This window comes from Microtus oregoni, unplaced genomic scaffold (genome assembly GCF_018167655.1).
Source record: "Microtus oregoni isolate MIOR12 unplaced genomic scaffold, Mior012 000102F_ref0000329, whole genome shotgun sequence".
In the NCBI taxonomy this organism is placed as follows: domain Eukaryota; kingdom Metazoa; phylum Chordata; class Mammalia; order Rodentia; family Cricetidae; genus Microtus; species Microtus oregoni.
Window position 1 is genome coordinate 1,396,196 of NW_024544716.1, and position 15,609 is coordinate 1,411,804.

Here is a 15,609-nt window from a genome sequence, read left to right on the forward strand (position 1 = left end):
CCAGCACTAACTACCCTTGCACGGGACTTGGCAGAGGCGGCTGGAGGAGGCTAAGCATGCCATGCAACAACACAGTTGAAGCTGGGCTTGAGACAGTCGTCAGGAGCTGGGCTGGGCAGCTTTTTACCCATCCTGTAAAACCACAAATCAAACAACCTTCCCTTTTAGGTTAAGGCTTCAAATCTCAGAAGTGGCTTACACAAAATACACAGAAAATGACTTTTTCAGAGGAAAGTAATTTATTAGTAATTTGATGACATTCGGGGTGTAGTCTTGAAAGCAAGAGAAGATAGTATCAGGGAAGACCTGGGGACAGAAATCCTGGTTGTCCATGGGTGGGCCTCACCACCATCACTTCAGAGACAGCATACATCTTACTAAAAATAGTTCATGTGGAAAACATTCCCCAAACTTATTCGCGAAAACTGGGGAGCTCCCATTTGGTGTTTGAGTGAGGGCTCTGGGTTCTAGAATCACCAGGTCAAAGTCTGGCTTCCATGGTTGGTAACCCCACTTGTTTCAAGAAGCTTGAAATCGAATCCTAGGTTTCCTCTGTCACTTGTCTTTTTCCTGGAGAAGTTCCATAGGAAGTTATTTCAAAACAATGACTCCCAAAACTGTTTGCTGAAGCCTGGCATAGCGACGCATACCTCTATGATCCCAACACTTGGTGGGTGGTGGAGGCAGGAGGGTCAAGAGTTCAAGGCCATCTTTGGTTTTACAGAGAACTGGGGACCAGCCTGGGCTACATGGGATCCTGTCCCAAAATAATGAAAAAAAAAAAAACAATGAGAATTTAAAGACTTCAACAACAACAAAATATTATAGATCTTAGCTTGGTGATGCCTGCCTGTAATTTCATGGCTCAAAAGGCTGGGGCAGGAGGATCATGAGTTTGAAACCAAGCAGAACCGCACAGAGAAACCCTGTTTTGAAAAAAAACAACACCTAGAGGTAGGGAGCCGGTTTAGCCATTAATGATCTTGCAGAGGGCCTGGGTTCGGTTCCCAACTCCCACATGACAGTTTACACTGTCAGTAACTCCAGTTCTAGGAGGTCCAGTGCCCCCTTCTGGCCTCTGTGGGAATCACACACATACATACTATGTTTACATAAATGCAGACAAAACATAAACAAACAAAAATCCAGAAAGACCTAAAGCACATAGCATTAAAGATGAATATTCATTGAGTGTCCCCACATAAAAGCCACGGTGCCAAGCAGGAGCAAGCTGGAGATGGGTAGGGTGTGACAAGATGACAAGACACATAGCTCCTGCGCTCCCTGAGTGCCCATCTTTGACGGGGGAAAAAAAAGAAGTTTCAAATGTTTAATCAAATGTATATGATGTCATCCGTTGAGCACTGGAACCAACTGGCCAAACCGAAACTGAGCCACTCAAGGGCTGGGAGCAGGCTTACCCATACAGCACTGGCCTTGGATCTAGCAAGGGAGAGCAGGGAGCAGGGCTCAGGGGTGGTATTTACCTAGAGTATGCAGGCCCCGTGCTCCATCCGCAGCATCACAAGAAAAACGAATACCAAACAAGCTGCTTGTCAGGTTTGAGCTGTTGTCACTTGGGGAAATCAAGGAGAGGATGGCCAAATCCCTGGTTTTAACCAGAGCGATAAGGTGCTGCCCAGGGGTTAACCTCAGTGCTGGTATTGTCTGTGTTTGCCCTTCGTCTCCTGTCGAGCACATCAGAACACTCACTGCGTCTTGATTCTGTGGCTGTAAATAAAAGCTAAGCAAGGAGCTATGTCCCCACCTTCTATCTCCCAGTTCCTCCATGTTGTCCAGGTTGGTCTTGAATCCTGGGCTCAAGGATGTTCCTGCTTTGACCTTTCCCTTACTTGGGACCGTGGGTGTGCACCACAGCACCCAGCTCAGTTAGGATCTTTGAACTCGATTCATTGTTAATTTTGCCTTTCCACACAAGTGAGTTGTAAATTGCAGCCAGTGAGGGGAGAAAACTGAGCTGGGATAGAGAACCTGGAAGAACAAACTTAGATACAGTGGCGAAAAGAACAGTCTCTGAGGTAAAGCTGGGTACGGTGGCACAGCCTACAGTCCCAGGAATTCAAGGCCAGTCCAGGCAACACAGTAAGAAAAAAAATTAGAGTGAAATTAACTTAGACTACAAGCGTAGAGAATAAAAGGGTCCAGAATTGACAATAAAAGTAAAAGATAAATAAGATCTGGATGGTGGTGGCGCACACCTTTAATCCCAGCTCTCGGGAGGCAGAAGCAGGGGTATCTCTGTGAGTTCAAGGCCAGCCTGGGCTACAAGAGCTAGTTCCAGGACAAGCTCCAAAGCTACAGAGAAACCCTGTCTCAAAAAACAAACAAAAAAAAGTAAAAGATAAATAAGTGCCATGATTTTCCATAATAAGGTAAAAGACTTTAGAAGTTTAACCAAAGTTACTTAAGAGAGCCTGGGACATAGAGTCTGGGGACTGCCTGGCATTTGTGGCTTCACTCAAAGTAGGGACCACTGTCATCGTGAGACCCTGGGCAAAGAAGGGGAACACTCAACAAGTAAGCACATCCTGTCAAGAGCTGGCTCTGAACCCCCCAGGACCCTCTGATCCTGTCACAGATACCTAGAGGTACTTTCAAAGGAAGAGGGGCACCCGGCACAGTTGGCCAGCCAACCTGAGAACTCCTTTTAGACCCACAGGATCAGGAGGACTTCTAAACTGTCTGTGGATGCCAACAGCCCGGACCTTCCCATAGCACACACAGCCCACCATGCACAGCTGAAGCCTCTCCAGCGAAGGATGGTCCAACAGGATGTACTCCAGCAGAGGACAGTCCAACAGGATGTACTCCAGCTTATAGTCAATACTGATAGCGTGCAGGTTTCTCAACGCACCTGCCAGGCACCCCCCATTCCCAGGTCGCCTTCTGGGAGTCGTGGAATCATCCAAATGCAAGCCCATCCCCCAGGGAGAGTGACCTAGTCATCATAGCGGATATCGGCCTGTAGCTCCTTGGTGACATAGGTGGCTAGCATGGCCAAGAGCTTCTGCTGCATGGCCTGGTTGCTCATGACCAGAGCAGTGAGCTGTATAGCATCTGTCCAGTCCAAGTTCCTGATGATGGCCGCGGCTTCATTAACGAGTTTCTGCTGTTCGGCAGGGGGCAGCTCCATTAAGATCTGAGGAACTGGCTTATACTGTCCACTCGTCATCCAGGCCCCCAACAGGCCCCCAACAGCACCCCCTGGAAAACAATAAAGGGCTCAATTAGTCAGTCGCATCCTCCAACAATGGCCTTGGTGTCTTGCCGAGAATGTAGCCACTGTCATGACAAGTGGGCACATTCATGAGCAGGTCACAGCAAGCTCAGCTTCTGCCAGGTAGTCAACAGGGCAAAGGTTTATGCCGTTTCCAGTCCCTGTGGCCCCGGTAATTGGCATCGAAGGAAGGCCCTCCCTATGTCCCCCACTTACACCCTCCCCACCTCTGACCTGTGCCAACTAAGTCAGATCCCCTTCCTGACTGAACTTTCCCACTCCTGTGACTCCCAGAACAATCTGTGTCCATAAAGGAGGGGCTGAGAGGAAACTGCACCTTCTGAGCAACCACTTGCCTGGAGAGGCTGGGAGGTTACGCGGTTTCCACGGTGTGATAAAACACCAGGACAATCCGCAACTGGGAGGAAAGGGTTCATTTCATCTTACAACTTCAGATCACATTCCATCACTGAGGGAAGTCAGGGCGGGAGGGAATTAACCTAAGGCAGGAACCTGAAGAGAAGCTGATGCAGAGGCCATGAAGGGGTGCCCAGAGCCCACCAGCTCAGGCATAGCACAGTCCACAATGAGACCACAGGCTGGTCTAGTGGAGGTATTTTCCCAATTGCGGTTTCCCCTTCCAAAATTACCCAGGCTTGTGTCAAGTCAATATAAACTCAGCGGAAACGTGCCCTGAGCTCTGGAAATTACCAGAGAACTCACATGGGAAATGACCCAGGGGCAAATCAAGTGTTTCTCTTGAAGACTGTCTTTCATTCCATCCCGTGTGTGTGTGTGTGTGTGTGTGTGTGTGTGTGTAAACTATGTCTCTTTCTAAAAGTGAATACGCTTTTATTTTCTCTTTCTTTTGTTTTTTGGAGACCAAGTCTTATTGTATACCCTGGGGTGACCTAGAGCTCTTGCTTCCCCTGCCTCAGCATCCCCACTGGGAATCACAAGTGTGTGTCAGCCGTCAAGCCCAGCTAGAATCATTCTTTTTATATTTCTGCCTTCATTTGTTTCCAGGTTCTTGGCACTGCAGGATGAGGTCGGGAGGATGGCTCAAGAGCTCCAGCTAAGCACTCTTACCACTGAGAGACATCCTCAGCTAGAAGCATTGTTTTATTTCTTATTTTTTATTATTTTTTTTCAAGACAGGATCTCTGTGTAGCCCCGACTGTCCTGGAACTTGTGTACCATCACACCCAGTTTAGAAATATTGTTTGTTTTTAAATGTAACTTTCTGGCCAAAGTTAAGCCATGCTGTTATGGAACCTGAAGATCTCGTAGGATGGAAAATTCTACATCACCAGGCCATTTGTCACATGACACAAGGTGGAGGAAGGTGCTCTAGGAGCAAAGGTATCAAACTAAAGCACCTAGCCAGGCAGTGATGGCACACGTCTTTAATCCCAGCACTTGGAAGACAGAGGCAGGCCGATCGCTGTGAGTTTGAGGCTAGCCTGGTCTATAGAGTGAGTTCCAGGCCAGGCTCCAAAGCTACACAGAGAAACCCTGTCTTAAAAACCCAAAACAAACAAACCTTCAAGGGTCAGGCAAGTGCTCCAAAGGGATGAAGAGAACATTGGGTTTAGTGGCACACACCTTTAATCCCAGCACTTGAGAGGCAGAGGCAGGCGGCACTCAGAGAGTCTGACGCCAGTCTGGTCTACATAGTTCAGTTCCAACACAGCCAGGACTAAATAGTGAGATTCTTTCTCAAAATGTAAAGTGGTAAAGAGGGCAGAGGGGTCTGTGGTGGCCAGGTTCCCGCCTGAAGGAACACCTACTATTGTGTGCCAGCCAATGGCTGCCACTGGTCTGCACCTCTGAAGCTTTCCATACACTGGATTAGCAGCCATCAGACAAACACAGAGGCAGCCTGGCTGGACTAGTGAGTCCTAAGCAGCAGAATATGGGATGAGAAACAGAAACTTTGGAGTGGAAAACCCAGCACGCATGACCCTGACCAAGCTGCTTGGTGCCACTCCTTCCCTAAACTACCAAGCCAGTCTCACTGGAGATGCCACAGTGTGGGAGTGATTTCTTATTAATAAAGAAACTGCCTAGACCCATTTGATAGGCCAGCCCTTAGGTAGGCGGAGTAAACAGAACTGAATGCTGGGAGAAAGAAGCTGAGTCAGGGAGTCGCTATGGTTCTCCCACTCCAGACAGACGCAGGTTAAGATCATTCCTGGTAAGCCAGCTCGTGGGCTACACAGATTAATAGAAATGGGTTAGATCAATATGTAAAAGCTAGCCAATAAGAAACTGAAACTAATGGGTCAGGCAATGTTTAAAAGAATACAGTTTCTGTATAATTATTTCGGGTAAAGCTAGCCATGCGGGCGGCCGCATGCCAGGGACGCAGCCCTGCCGCACGTAACACAACACCACAGGATGTCATATACCCCTGGACTGACAAAGAAGGCACGTCACCTCCAAGATGCTCCCTTGTTATTTTGTCTGTTGTGTAGTACTCCGTTGTGTAAATGTACTACATTTTCCTTATCCATTCTTTGGTCGAGGGGCATTTAGGTTGTTTCCAGGTTCTGGCTATGACAAACAAAGCTGCTATGAACATAGCTGAGCACATATCCTTGTGGCATGATTGAGCATCCTTTGGATATATACCCAAAAGTGGTATTACTGGGTCTTGAGGAAGGTTGTTTCCTAATTTTCTGAGAAATCGCCACACTGACATCCAAAGGGGTTGTACCAGCTTGCACTCCCACCAGCAGTGCAGAAGTGTTCCCTTTACCCCACAACCTCTCCAGCATAAGTTGTAATCAGTGTTTTTGATCTTGGCCATTCTTACAGGTGTAAGACAGAATCTCAGAGTTGTTTTGATTTGCATTTCTCTGATGGCTGAGGATGTTGAACATTTCCTTAAGTGTCTTTCAGCCATTTTAGATTCTTCTGTTGAGAGTTCTCTGTTTAGGTCTGTACTCCATTTTTTTTTATTGGATTATGTGATCTTTTGGTGTCAAATTTCTTGAGTTCTTTGTATATTTTGGAGATCAGACCTCTGTTTGATGTGGGGTTAGTAAAGATCTTTTCTCATTCTGTAGGCTGTCGTTTTGTCTTGTTGACCGTGTCCTTTGCTTTACAGAAGCTTTTCAGTTTCAGGAGGTCCCATTTATTAATTGTTTCTTTCAATGTCTGTGCTGCTGGGGTTCTATTTAGGAAGTGGATTCCTGTGCCAATGCGTTCAAGTGTGCTTTCCACTTTCTCTTCTATGAGGTTCAGTGTGGCTGCCTTTATATTGAGGTCTTTGACCATTTGGACTTGAGTTTTGTGCATGGTGATAGGTATGGATCTATTTTCATTCTTCTACATGTTGATATCCAGTTATGCTAGCACCACTTGTTAAATATGCTTTCTTTTTTCTGTTTGATATTTTTTGCTTCTTTATCAAAAATCAGATATTCAAAAGTGTGTGGATTAATATCTGGGTCTTCCATTTGGTTCCATTGGTCCTCCTGTCTGTTTTTATGCCAGTACCAGGCTGTTTTCAGTACTGATAAAGAAGCAAAAAATATTGTTTTCAGCCGGGCGGTGGTGGCGCACGCCTTTAATCCCAGCACTCGGGAGGCAGAGGCAGGCGGATCTCTGTGAGTTCGAGGCCAGCCTGGTCTACAAGAGCTAGTTCCAGGACAGGCACCAAAGCTACAGAGAAACCCTGTCTCAAAAAAAAAAAAATATTGTTTTCAGTACTGTAGCTCTGTAATAGAGTTTGAAGTCAGGGATCATGAGGCCTCCAGAAGTTCTTTTATTGTGCAGGATTGTTTTGGCTATCCTGTGTTTTTTGCTTTTCCATAAGAAACTGAGTACCGTTCTTTCAAGGTCTGTGAAGAATTTTGCTGGGATTTTGATGGGCATTGCATTGAATCTGTAGATTGTTTTTGGTAAGATTGCCATTTTTACTATGTTAATTCTACCTACCCAAGAGCATGGGAGATCTTTCCACTTTCTGGTGTCTTCTTCAAAGATTTAAAGTTCTTGTCATACAAGTCTTCCACTTGTTTGGTTAGTTACTCTGAGATATTTTATGCTATTTGTGGCTATTGTAAAGGGTGATGTTTCTCTGATTTCTTTCTCAGCCCATTTATCATCTGTGTACAGGAGGGCTACTGATTTTTTTGAGTTAATCTTGTATCCTGCTACATTACTGAAAGTGTCTATGAGTTGGGTAGAATTTTTGGGGTCGCTTATGTAAACTATCATATTATCAGCAAATAGTGAAAGTTTGACTTCTTCTTTTCCAATTTGTATCCCCTTGATCTCCTTTTGGCGTCTTATTGCTCTACCTAGGACCTCAAGAACTATACTGAATAGATATGGAGAGAGTGGACAACCTTGTCTTGTTCCTGATTTCAATGGGATCGCTCACATGGGAATTTTCTGTACAATCTTTGCAACTCCTACACGTATATAATATTATTCCAAAATGAGACATTTGTTTAATACTGGGGACACCATGACTGCAATTCCAGCACTCTGAAGGCTGAGGCATGAGGATCTCGTGTTTGAGGTCGAATCTGGAATACATCAATCATTTCAGACCAGCCCGAGGTACATAGAGAGATCATTGCTCAAAAAAAGTGCGTGGGACTGGAGAGTTGGCTCAGTGGTTAAGAGCAGAGTACTGGCTGCTCTTGCTGAGGACTGATGTTTGATTTCCAACATCCACAGGGTGGCTCACAACCGTCCTTAACTCCAGTTTCAAAGATGCTGATGCCCTCTATGGATATTGCATGCATACAGTGCATGGACATAATCGTCAGGCAAAACCTCCATACACATAAAATAAAAATAAATAAAACACTTTATAAATATTTAATTAAGTAAACAAGCAGCACAGCTTGGTGAGAACCCACTTGTAGGCTGGGCCCAGAAGACAGAGAGTGGCACCCACATTTTCTGAATCCAAGCAGTGTGGCCCTGGAGGCAGACAGCCCCTCTGGTGCCCAATACTGGGGCAGCCAGTCTCTAGAAGAAAGAGGCATTCCAGGGAAGGAAAACCAGTCCATTCACAAGTTCGTCTGGACTCTTCCTCCTGACACCGTGAGCATCTAGAGCTAACAGTACCACCTGCATCAGCATTAACTCTTACAGAACATCAATATCTGATTTACAGCAGCACTTAATGCGGAGGTTATCAGGACATCCATGCACACATGGCTAGCAGGCCTCTGGAGAAAGGACAATTCCTGTGTTTTTCAGGGGGAATGAAACACCCACCCATGACCAGGGACCAGAAGCAGTGAAGCCCCCACCCGTGACCAGGGACCAGAAGAAGAGAGTCCCTAGAGCTACTCTCTGCCTTCTTTACTCAACAGGAATAAATATGGGCTCCCACAACAGAGACAGCGCACGGCTCTATGATAAAAACAGCCTCAATCAGGCTATTACTGAGACAGGAGTGGGAATGTGAGGGTGTCACTGGGGAAACAAGAAATGGGCTTGTCTTCTTTAGTGAGAAGAAGCTGAAGTTGGGACTCCTGAATTCACAGAATTTGAAATCACAAAAGATAAAGATCTGAGCCATCTGTTTCTATGAAACGTAACTTTCATACAATGCAATGTTCTGTATGGTGGCGGGGGTGGGGGGGACGACAGACAGACAGACAGACAGACAGACACACTTGTCAACAAGCTGGGAAACAGAAACCAGAAACCAGCCCCAGCGCTAAAGAGTTTCCGTCTGCACAGCCTGTCACAATGTAAGGCCTGAAAATCACCGAGCAATAGCGTCTGGAGGACGGGGGTCAAGGAAGGACTGTGCCTGACCCCACCACAGTACATACTGCAGCAATCAGTAAAGAACCACCCAGCCGGGCGGTGGTGGCGCACGCCTGTAATCCCAGCACTGGGGAGGCAGAGGCAGGTGGATCTCTGTGAGTTCGAGACCAGCCTGGTCTACAAAGGGAGTTCCAGGACAGGCTCCAAAGCTACAGAGAAACCCTGTCTCGAAAAACAAAAAACAAAAACAAAAAAAAAAAAAAAGAACCACCCTGCTGCACACGGCAGGCGTCCCGCTGCGGTGGGGATGCCAGCTAAACTGTATTGAACCATTCATGGTAGCCATCCCAGAAGGAAGCAAGCAGAGCAGCGTTCCATGGCTTTTGCTTCAGTTCCTGCCTCGAGTTTTCACCCTGACTTTTCTTCATAATGGACTGGAAGCTGTAATAAACCTGCCCCTCTCCAAGTTGCTTTAAGTCATGGTGTTTCCTCACAGCAACAGAAAGCAAACTAAGACACGGCCAGGCTATGAGCACCTGATCATGGAAGGAACTTGGCAGATGTAGTTTCTGTGGCTCCCTTCTAAGGTAACATGGTAGCAATGATGTACACAGGGGACATCCGGAGGTCCCAGGCACTCCAGTACCTTTAGACTCAAGGACACATCTCTAGGCAAAGGGCAGAGCCAGTGGGTTCCTGGCGGTGCCTTCCAGTCCTGACAGATGCAAACGCTAAGGCCAAGAGAATCCTGCATCACAGGGAAGCTGTGAGGACACACGACATACAGAAGCCCTGGCCTTATGGAATCCCTGCACAGTGTATGTGGTAGGTACCGTTCTTATTGATCAGATCATTCTTCCATATAGTTCCAAAACCCTCAAGCATGCCAGAAGTCTGGAACATACTATGTAGCCCAGGCTATCCTTGAACTCTCCATGTTCCTGCCTCCCCAGGGACAGAGATTACAGGCCTGAATCAAGGCTGGCTGTACCTGTGAAGACACACTCACCAAAAGCAATTCCTGGCGGGCCACCAACCAAACCACCGACAAAGGCCACTGTCCCCGCAACCAAGGCACCCCTCCCAGAGTGCTTGACGGCCGCCTTCATTTTTCTCTCGTGGGAAATGGAACACAGGAGCTTCATGATGTCATCTACCTGGATGGGCATCTCGGCAGACCTTAAAGGAAGATTCAACGAGATAGGTGGTTTCAATGTTTGCCCAAATGTGTACTTAAAAAGAAAGTGAAGCTGGGCAGTGGTGGCGCACACCTTTAATCCCAGCACTCAGGAGGCAGAGGCAGGTGGATCTCCGTGAGTTCGAGGTCAGCCTGGTCTACAAGAGCTAGTTCCAGGACAGGCACCAAAAACTCCAGAGAAACCCTGTCTCAAAAAAGAAAGAAAGAAAGAAAGGATGGAAGGAAGGAAGGAAGCAAGCAAGCAAGCAAGCAGGTGTTCTGCTGCATGCATGTCTGTGTACCACATGCGTGCAGTGCCCTTGGAGGCCAGTGATCCCCTGGAACAGGAGCGACAGACATCTGTGAGATACCATATGGGCGCTGGTAATCAACAGGGGTCCTGAACAACCAGTGCTCTTAACCTCTAAATCTTCTCTCCAGTTAATTGTTTTACTTTTGTTTATTTTTGAGATAAGGCCTTCCTTGCTACTTACTCTGGACTAATCTGTTTAATTATTTATTTTGAGATAAGGTCTTGCTACACAGGCCTCACCATAATCCTTTTGCCTGAGACTTTTGCCCCAGGGATAACAGGAGAGTACCCCAGTACCCTGTGGTGGAAAAGGAAAGTTTTAATGAGCTTATGAGCATTTTGACCCAAATGTATCAGTTTCTAGCATCTCAGGAAGAGCGCCCACCTTCCGGAAAGAAGAGTTGCTTGGCCGTGTGCATGTCAGACGGGCACACAGCCCTGTGTGGTTCCGTCGCCAAGAAGCTGGGCATCCGCTAACAAGCAAATGGGAGCAGCGAAGTGGATGAAAGGTCTGCTGTGCCCTCTGGTTAGCTTTAGACTCCGGACAAACGAGGAAGCGCCTCGGCCACAGGCTTTACCAGTCCCCTAGCGAGCTAAGCCTGACCTCTCTCACGCCAGCAGCCGTTCATCAAGTGGCCCCGCAACCTTCAACATAGAAAGTCTGGCAGGGACAGCGAATTCCCAGCCATATGGCCCCTCGCGTGTGGCGAGGTATCTGAGCCAAGTCAGAAAAGGGGAAAAGGACAAGCCTCTGAGGCCGTGCTGGCTGCTACATAACCCAGGGCCAGGAGTCAGATACTCTGCTTTTAAGATGAAGCTCAAATGGGGCTGAAAATGCAGATCTTTACGGCAGACACAAAAAAATGCTCTGAGTCTGAGCCCCAGTGAAGAAACAAGGATGGACCCTTGTAAGGGTACATAGAAGGGATGCAGAGTGACTGAGGAGAGCCAAGGGCACTGTTGGGATGCCACATGCTAAGACAAGAGCTGGGTAGGGCAGCACAGACTGTCCTCTCGGACCTTGGGAAGCTAAAGCAGGGGGTTGCGAACCCACGGCCAGCCTGGATTAGATAGCTAGATTTTCTTTTTTTTTTGGTTTCTCCATAGCTTTTGGTTCCTGTCCTGGAATTAGCTCTTGTAGACCAGCCTGGCCTCGAACTCAGAGAGATCCGCCTGCCTCTGCCTCCCGAGTGGATAGCTAGATTTTCTATTAAAAAGAAAATAATAATGACTAATTAATAATTATTATTAAAGTCTATATTATACATTAAATATTATTATAATCATATTATAATTAATTAATGATAAAGAAAAAACCAGGAACAAGGTGAATTAGCAAGATGAAGCCATCACAAAACAAAATAAATCAGATTTCATGGTGGCTCATAGCTACAATTCCAGCACTTGGGAAGTCAAAGAAAGATGAAGATGAGTCTGAGGCCAGTCTGGGCTACACAGTGAGATCAAGGCTTGCCTGCACTCAAAACATGGGACTTCCAGGGGCTTGCAGAACAGATGAAACGACAGAGAGCCCTTATTAATAATGACCGTAGGCAATTTGTGAGGACCAGGACACATTGCCATGCTGCTGGGAAGTGACAGGCAGAGGCGAAGCCATAGGTGAGAGGCACTGTGCCCCACAGAGGGACTGGTGGATAAGGAGAGCCCACACACTGACAGACCACTTCGTAAGGCTGGGGAGAGAAAGTAGCAGGACTGACACTTCCTGCTCCTGTGAGGCTGAGGGACAGACATGTCAGTAAGCTAAGGGACCTTGCTGAGGGAGTTCCAGGACTACAGCTTGGGTTATACTAGGCTTTGGTCGGTTAGCTGGTTTCTCTCCGTGCCCAAGAGTTATGCAGAATCAGAATCCCTCAATGTAAAACCGTCCTCTTGGCTCTAGGAGTTCTGAGTTCTGTAAGGAACCCATGGAGTCACCACCCTGACACAAAGGCTTCCCAGAAGGAAGAAGGATGCTATGTTCCAGCTCCTTGAAATGGTCCTTTTGCTCATCCTCACCCTGACACAAAGGCTTCCCAGAAGGAAGAAGGATGCTATGTTCCAGCTCCTTGAAATGGTCCTTTTGCTCACCCTCACCCTTCTGAGACTTCTTTCCTTGCTGTGTAACCCAGGCTGGTCTGAAACTCCATGATGGCCTTCTGCATTGGCTTCCTGAGCCCTGGTATTACTGGTCTGCACTACCCATTGTCTCTGTTTCCTTCCTCAATTTTGATAAACTTTAGATGAATGCCTTCCTTTCAAAAGACTAACATCCCCCATTCCCATCCTGATTAGCTTTGGTGCAGATCCAGCTTTTTGTTTAATCTGTCGGTTACACTGGAAAAAGTCGGGTTCAGCCCAGGTCTCAGAAGATGGCAGGACATCCCCCATGCCCAGAAGCAGAAGGCCTGTGCCCTTCTGGTCCTGAAGCACCAGCACGCAGATAGCACTCCACATATCAACTCTCGGCAGAATAATGAATCTGCACTCTCAGAATGGGTTTCGCATAACAAGACAATGCACGTGGAAGAGGCAGGACAGAGATGCATATGGTAGCTCCCCTCCCCCCATCCATAAAGAATACATCTGAGACTCCAGTAGATGTCCAAAAGCTTGATTAATCTGTCCTGACAGCTTTTATGTCCTGGATCCTTTGCACTGTAACTCTCGAGCCTTGGAGTCTAGTCCACAAAATGAGGTCACTGGCACAAGCACTGGGCACCCACAACATGACAGCTGAGCGCTACCGAGTGACTAGCAGGCGGGTAGGGTAAACCCTGTGGATACATAGGACAAAGGGAAGATTCAGATCTCCGGCAGAATGGCGCAGGATGGCATGAGACTGCATCACACGACTTAGGATGAAATTTCTAACTACTCAGAAAACCTGTGATTTAAAAAACTCACTTAAATTTCACTTACTATTTGGCTGCAGCTAGATGAAGCTACAGAAGGTAAAACTGTGGAGATAGGGAGTGGGCTCGTGTTCCTATGCATTTCACCCGCGATTAGCCCCAAACCTGCCCTGGATAATTTTAAGTGGAGCAGAGAAGGCACCAACATGCCCATGCCATTCCTAAATCTTCACCTAAGTCAGTGCAAGAGGACAAGCCAGGCTCTTTAGCAGGTGCCAGGGAGCAGGGGAGCTGGGCAAGGGCAGCTCCACTTCAGCTGGGCGTCTGCAGTCGGCAAGGCAAGGCAAGGCAAGGCAGGTTTAAATTTCTTGAAGAATAATTTCAGAAGTTACATGAGCAACAGGCTTATGTTGTGGAAGTTTGCCACCCCAGCTCCTGAGTCCCTGGGAAACCCTTTCATTTCCTGCCTTCTTCAGACTCACTAGATTGAAAGGAAACATCCCCTGTTTCTCCTCCTCCCGGCCCAGGGCCACCCATGTCCGTCAGTGACCGGGAGAGTTGAGGACACAGAAGACAGGGTCTCCCCACCATAGTACAACCATTTCAATAATGCTGTCCTCAAAACAGGTTCTGATTGATCCACCTGCGGGCCACAGGGAAGACAGATGCTAACTGAGCCCTGATGATTTACAGTCATCCAGACTAGCGGGAAGATGACAGCTGGACTCTGGAGCATACACAGAGCAGGGGAAAAGCCAAGCCTTTGGACAGCAGCCTCAGCTGACTTCAGTCAAGTTATGAGAGACAACGGAGGAGGCTCTAGAGCTAACGGGACCTCCATGTCCTTTACAGCAATGTTGGGCAAAGCTGGGGTTCCAATCCCCAGTGTGGAAGGAGGAAGTGTGTGTTGGTGGAGAAACAGAACAGAAAGAGTGTGGAGAACTGGCCCTTGCTCTCCTTTCCGGAATTTACAAACTCCAAGCTGAAATCTGGCCTCTATAAAGTTCATCGTCCCATTATTCCACCACACAAAGTTGTCTTTTAATTACTTGGCTCTTGGTATTTAAAAACAAGAGGACGTCGAGGACGTGCTGGCCTGTAACCCCAGACCTGGGGAGGCTATGGTAGGAGGACAGACAGTTCAAGACCAGGTTGGATTATATAGTGAGACCCTTTCTCAAAATAAGGCCAATAATATCTTACAATTTAGATTTTCCTGACTTCTCTTGAAAGACCAGAAGGCGTCAGTGGTAGGTTCACTACACAGCTCGCAGACTGGGCTGGCCAGGGGCTGACACCAGGCACTCTTGCACCCTTCTCGGGCCTTCCCCTCTGCCTACGGGCACCTTATCTACTTACTTACTCATAGAGCGCTTCTCAACCACAACTCCAACTAATCATTAGGCTTTCTGCACCCCTGACATCTTTCCTGACCATCTCTAAATCAGTGCCACGTCCCCTCCCATAAGGAGCCAGGGGTAGGCTGTGGGAGCCACCGCAGCACGCACGCGCACTCCCGCACACCCGGGCTGAAGCGGGCTGCACTCGGAGCTGGCCCCGACTCCAACCTCGGCGCTGCAGCTTAGGCCTGTCCGTGCCTCGGTTCCTTTGCGTGAAGATGATCAGCAGTGTGCCCAACACCGTGGGGTCCCCGACCGGCTCCGCAGACTCTGGCTTCCCCGCACGCACCTTTACCGTGCTGGCGTCTAGGACCGCGGGAACACAGAGCACCGCTCCGCAAGCAGCCGGCTCCGCTCTGCCAGCGCCAGCGAGGCGCTCACAGGCCACGGCCGCCCTGGCTCCGCCCTCCCTCCTTCCGGCTCCGCCGGCCTTCCGGGTCGCCGTGCCTCGGATGCCCGCGGGTCCGGGTGCTCAGTGGGGCCAGGCCTGGGAGGGAAGGACCCTGAGGGTTCAGCGGGGCATCCCTTCTCCCCCCCCCCTGCCCCGCCCCAGCGTCTGGTTGGCTGGCACGTACAGACCCCGGCTTGGAAGCGGTGACCTTACGGGAATGGGGAGGACTTTGTGACCCGAGGACACACCGGGACACAAAGCTTCCCCCACCCACCCACTCCGGCTACCCCTTCTTATAGCCAACCTCACCTCTAGGATCCGGGGTCGCTCCTGGAAGGTCCTCTCCGAGCACCCTTTGCGCGGGGCGTGTGACCTGAAGGGGCTTCGCCCCACCCCGGAATCCTATGCCTGGAAGATGCTGCCGGTGGGCTGAGCTGTCAGGAACTGCTACTGATTAACTCTGGGGCCTAAGTGGGGTGCGCAGGGGCTG

The 15,609-nt window shown here is 48.5% G+C and overlaps 1 protein-coding gene across 2 annotated transcripts; it reads right to left on the bottom strand.

The window, feature by feature from the left end:
- Positions 1 to 765: 765 nt before the first annotated feature.
- On the bottom strand, positions 766 to 15,153 carry CUNH19orf12 (chromosome unknown C19orf12 homolog). Of its 2 annotated transcripts, none has more exons than XM_041644901.1 (3): positions 15,018 to 15,153; positions 9,993 to 10,162; positions 766 to 3,225 (listed from the first exon to the last, which is right to left on the bottom strand). In XM_041644901.1, the coding sequence occupies exons 2-3, from the start codon at positions 10,150 to 10,152 to the stop codon at positions 2,960 to 2,962; spliced, it is 426 nt and encodes a 141-aa protein (XP_041500835.1). In that variant the 5' UTR covers positions 10,153 to 10,162; positions 15,018 to 15,153; the 3' UTR covers positions 766 to 2,959. The 2 variants fall into 2 exon arrangements, with proteins under 2 accessions (XP_041500835.1, XP_041500836.1); XM_041644902.1 differs by lacking the exon at positions 15,018 to 15,153 and adding an exon at positions 14,897 to 15,016.
- Positions 15,154 to 15,609: the final 456 nt, after the last annotated feature.

What these genes read in the sequence shown, in the direction of transcription:
- CUNH19orf12 (XM_041644901.1), bottom strand. Translation starts at nt 10,152, where the DNA reads ATGCCCATCCAGGTAGATGACATCATGAAGCTCCTGTGTTCCATTTCC. An exon ending in CCCGCCAGGAATTGCTTTTG is followed by an intron (nt 3,226 to 9,992) that starts GTGAGTGTGTCT and finishes ATTGTTTTCCAG; the next exon opens with GGGGTGCTGTTGGGGGCCTG.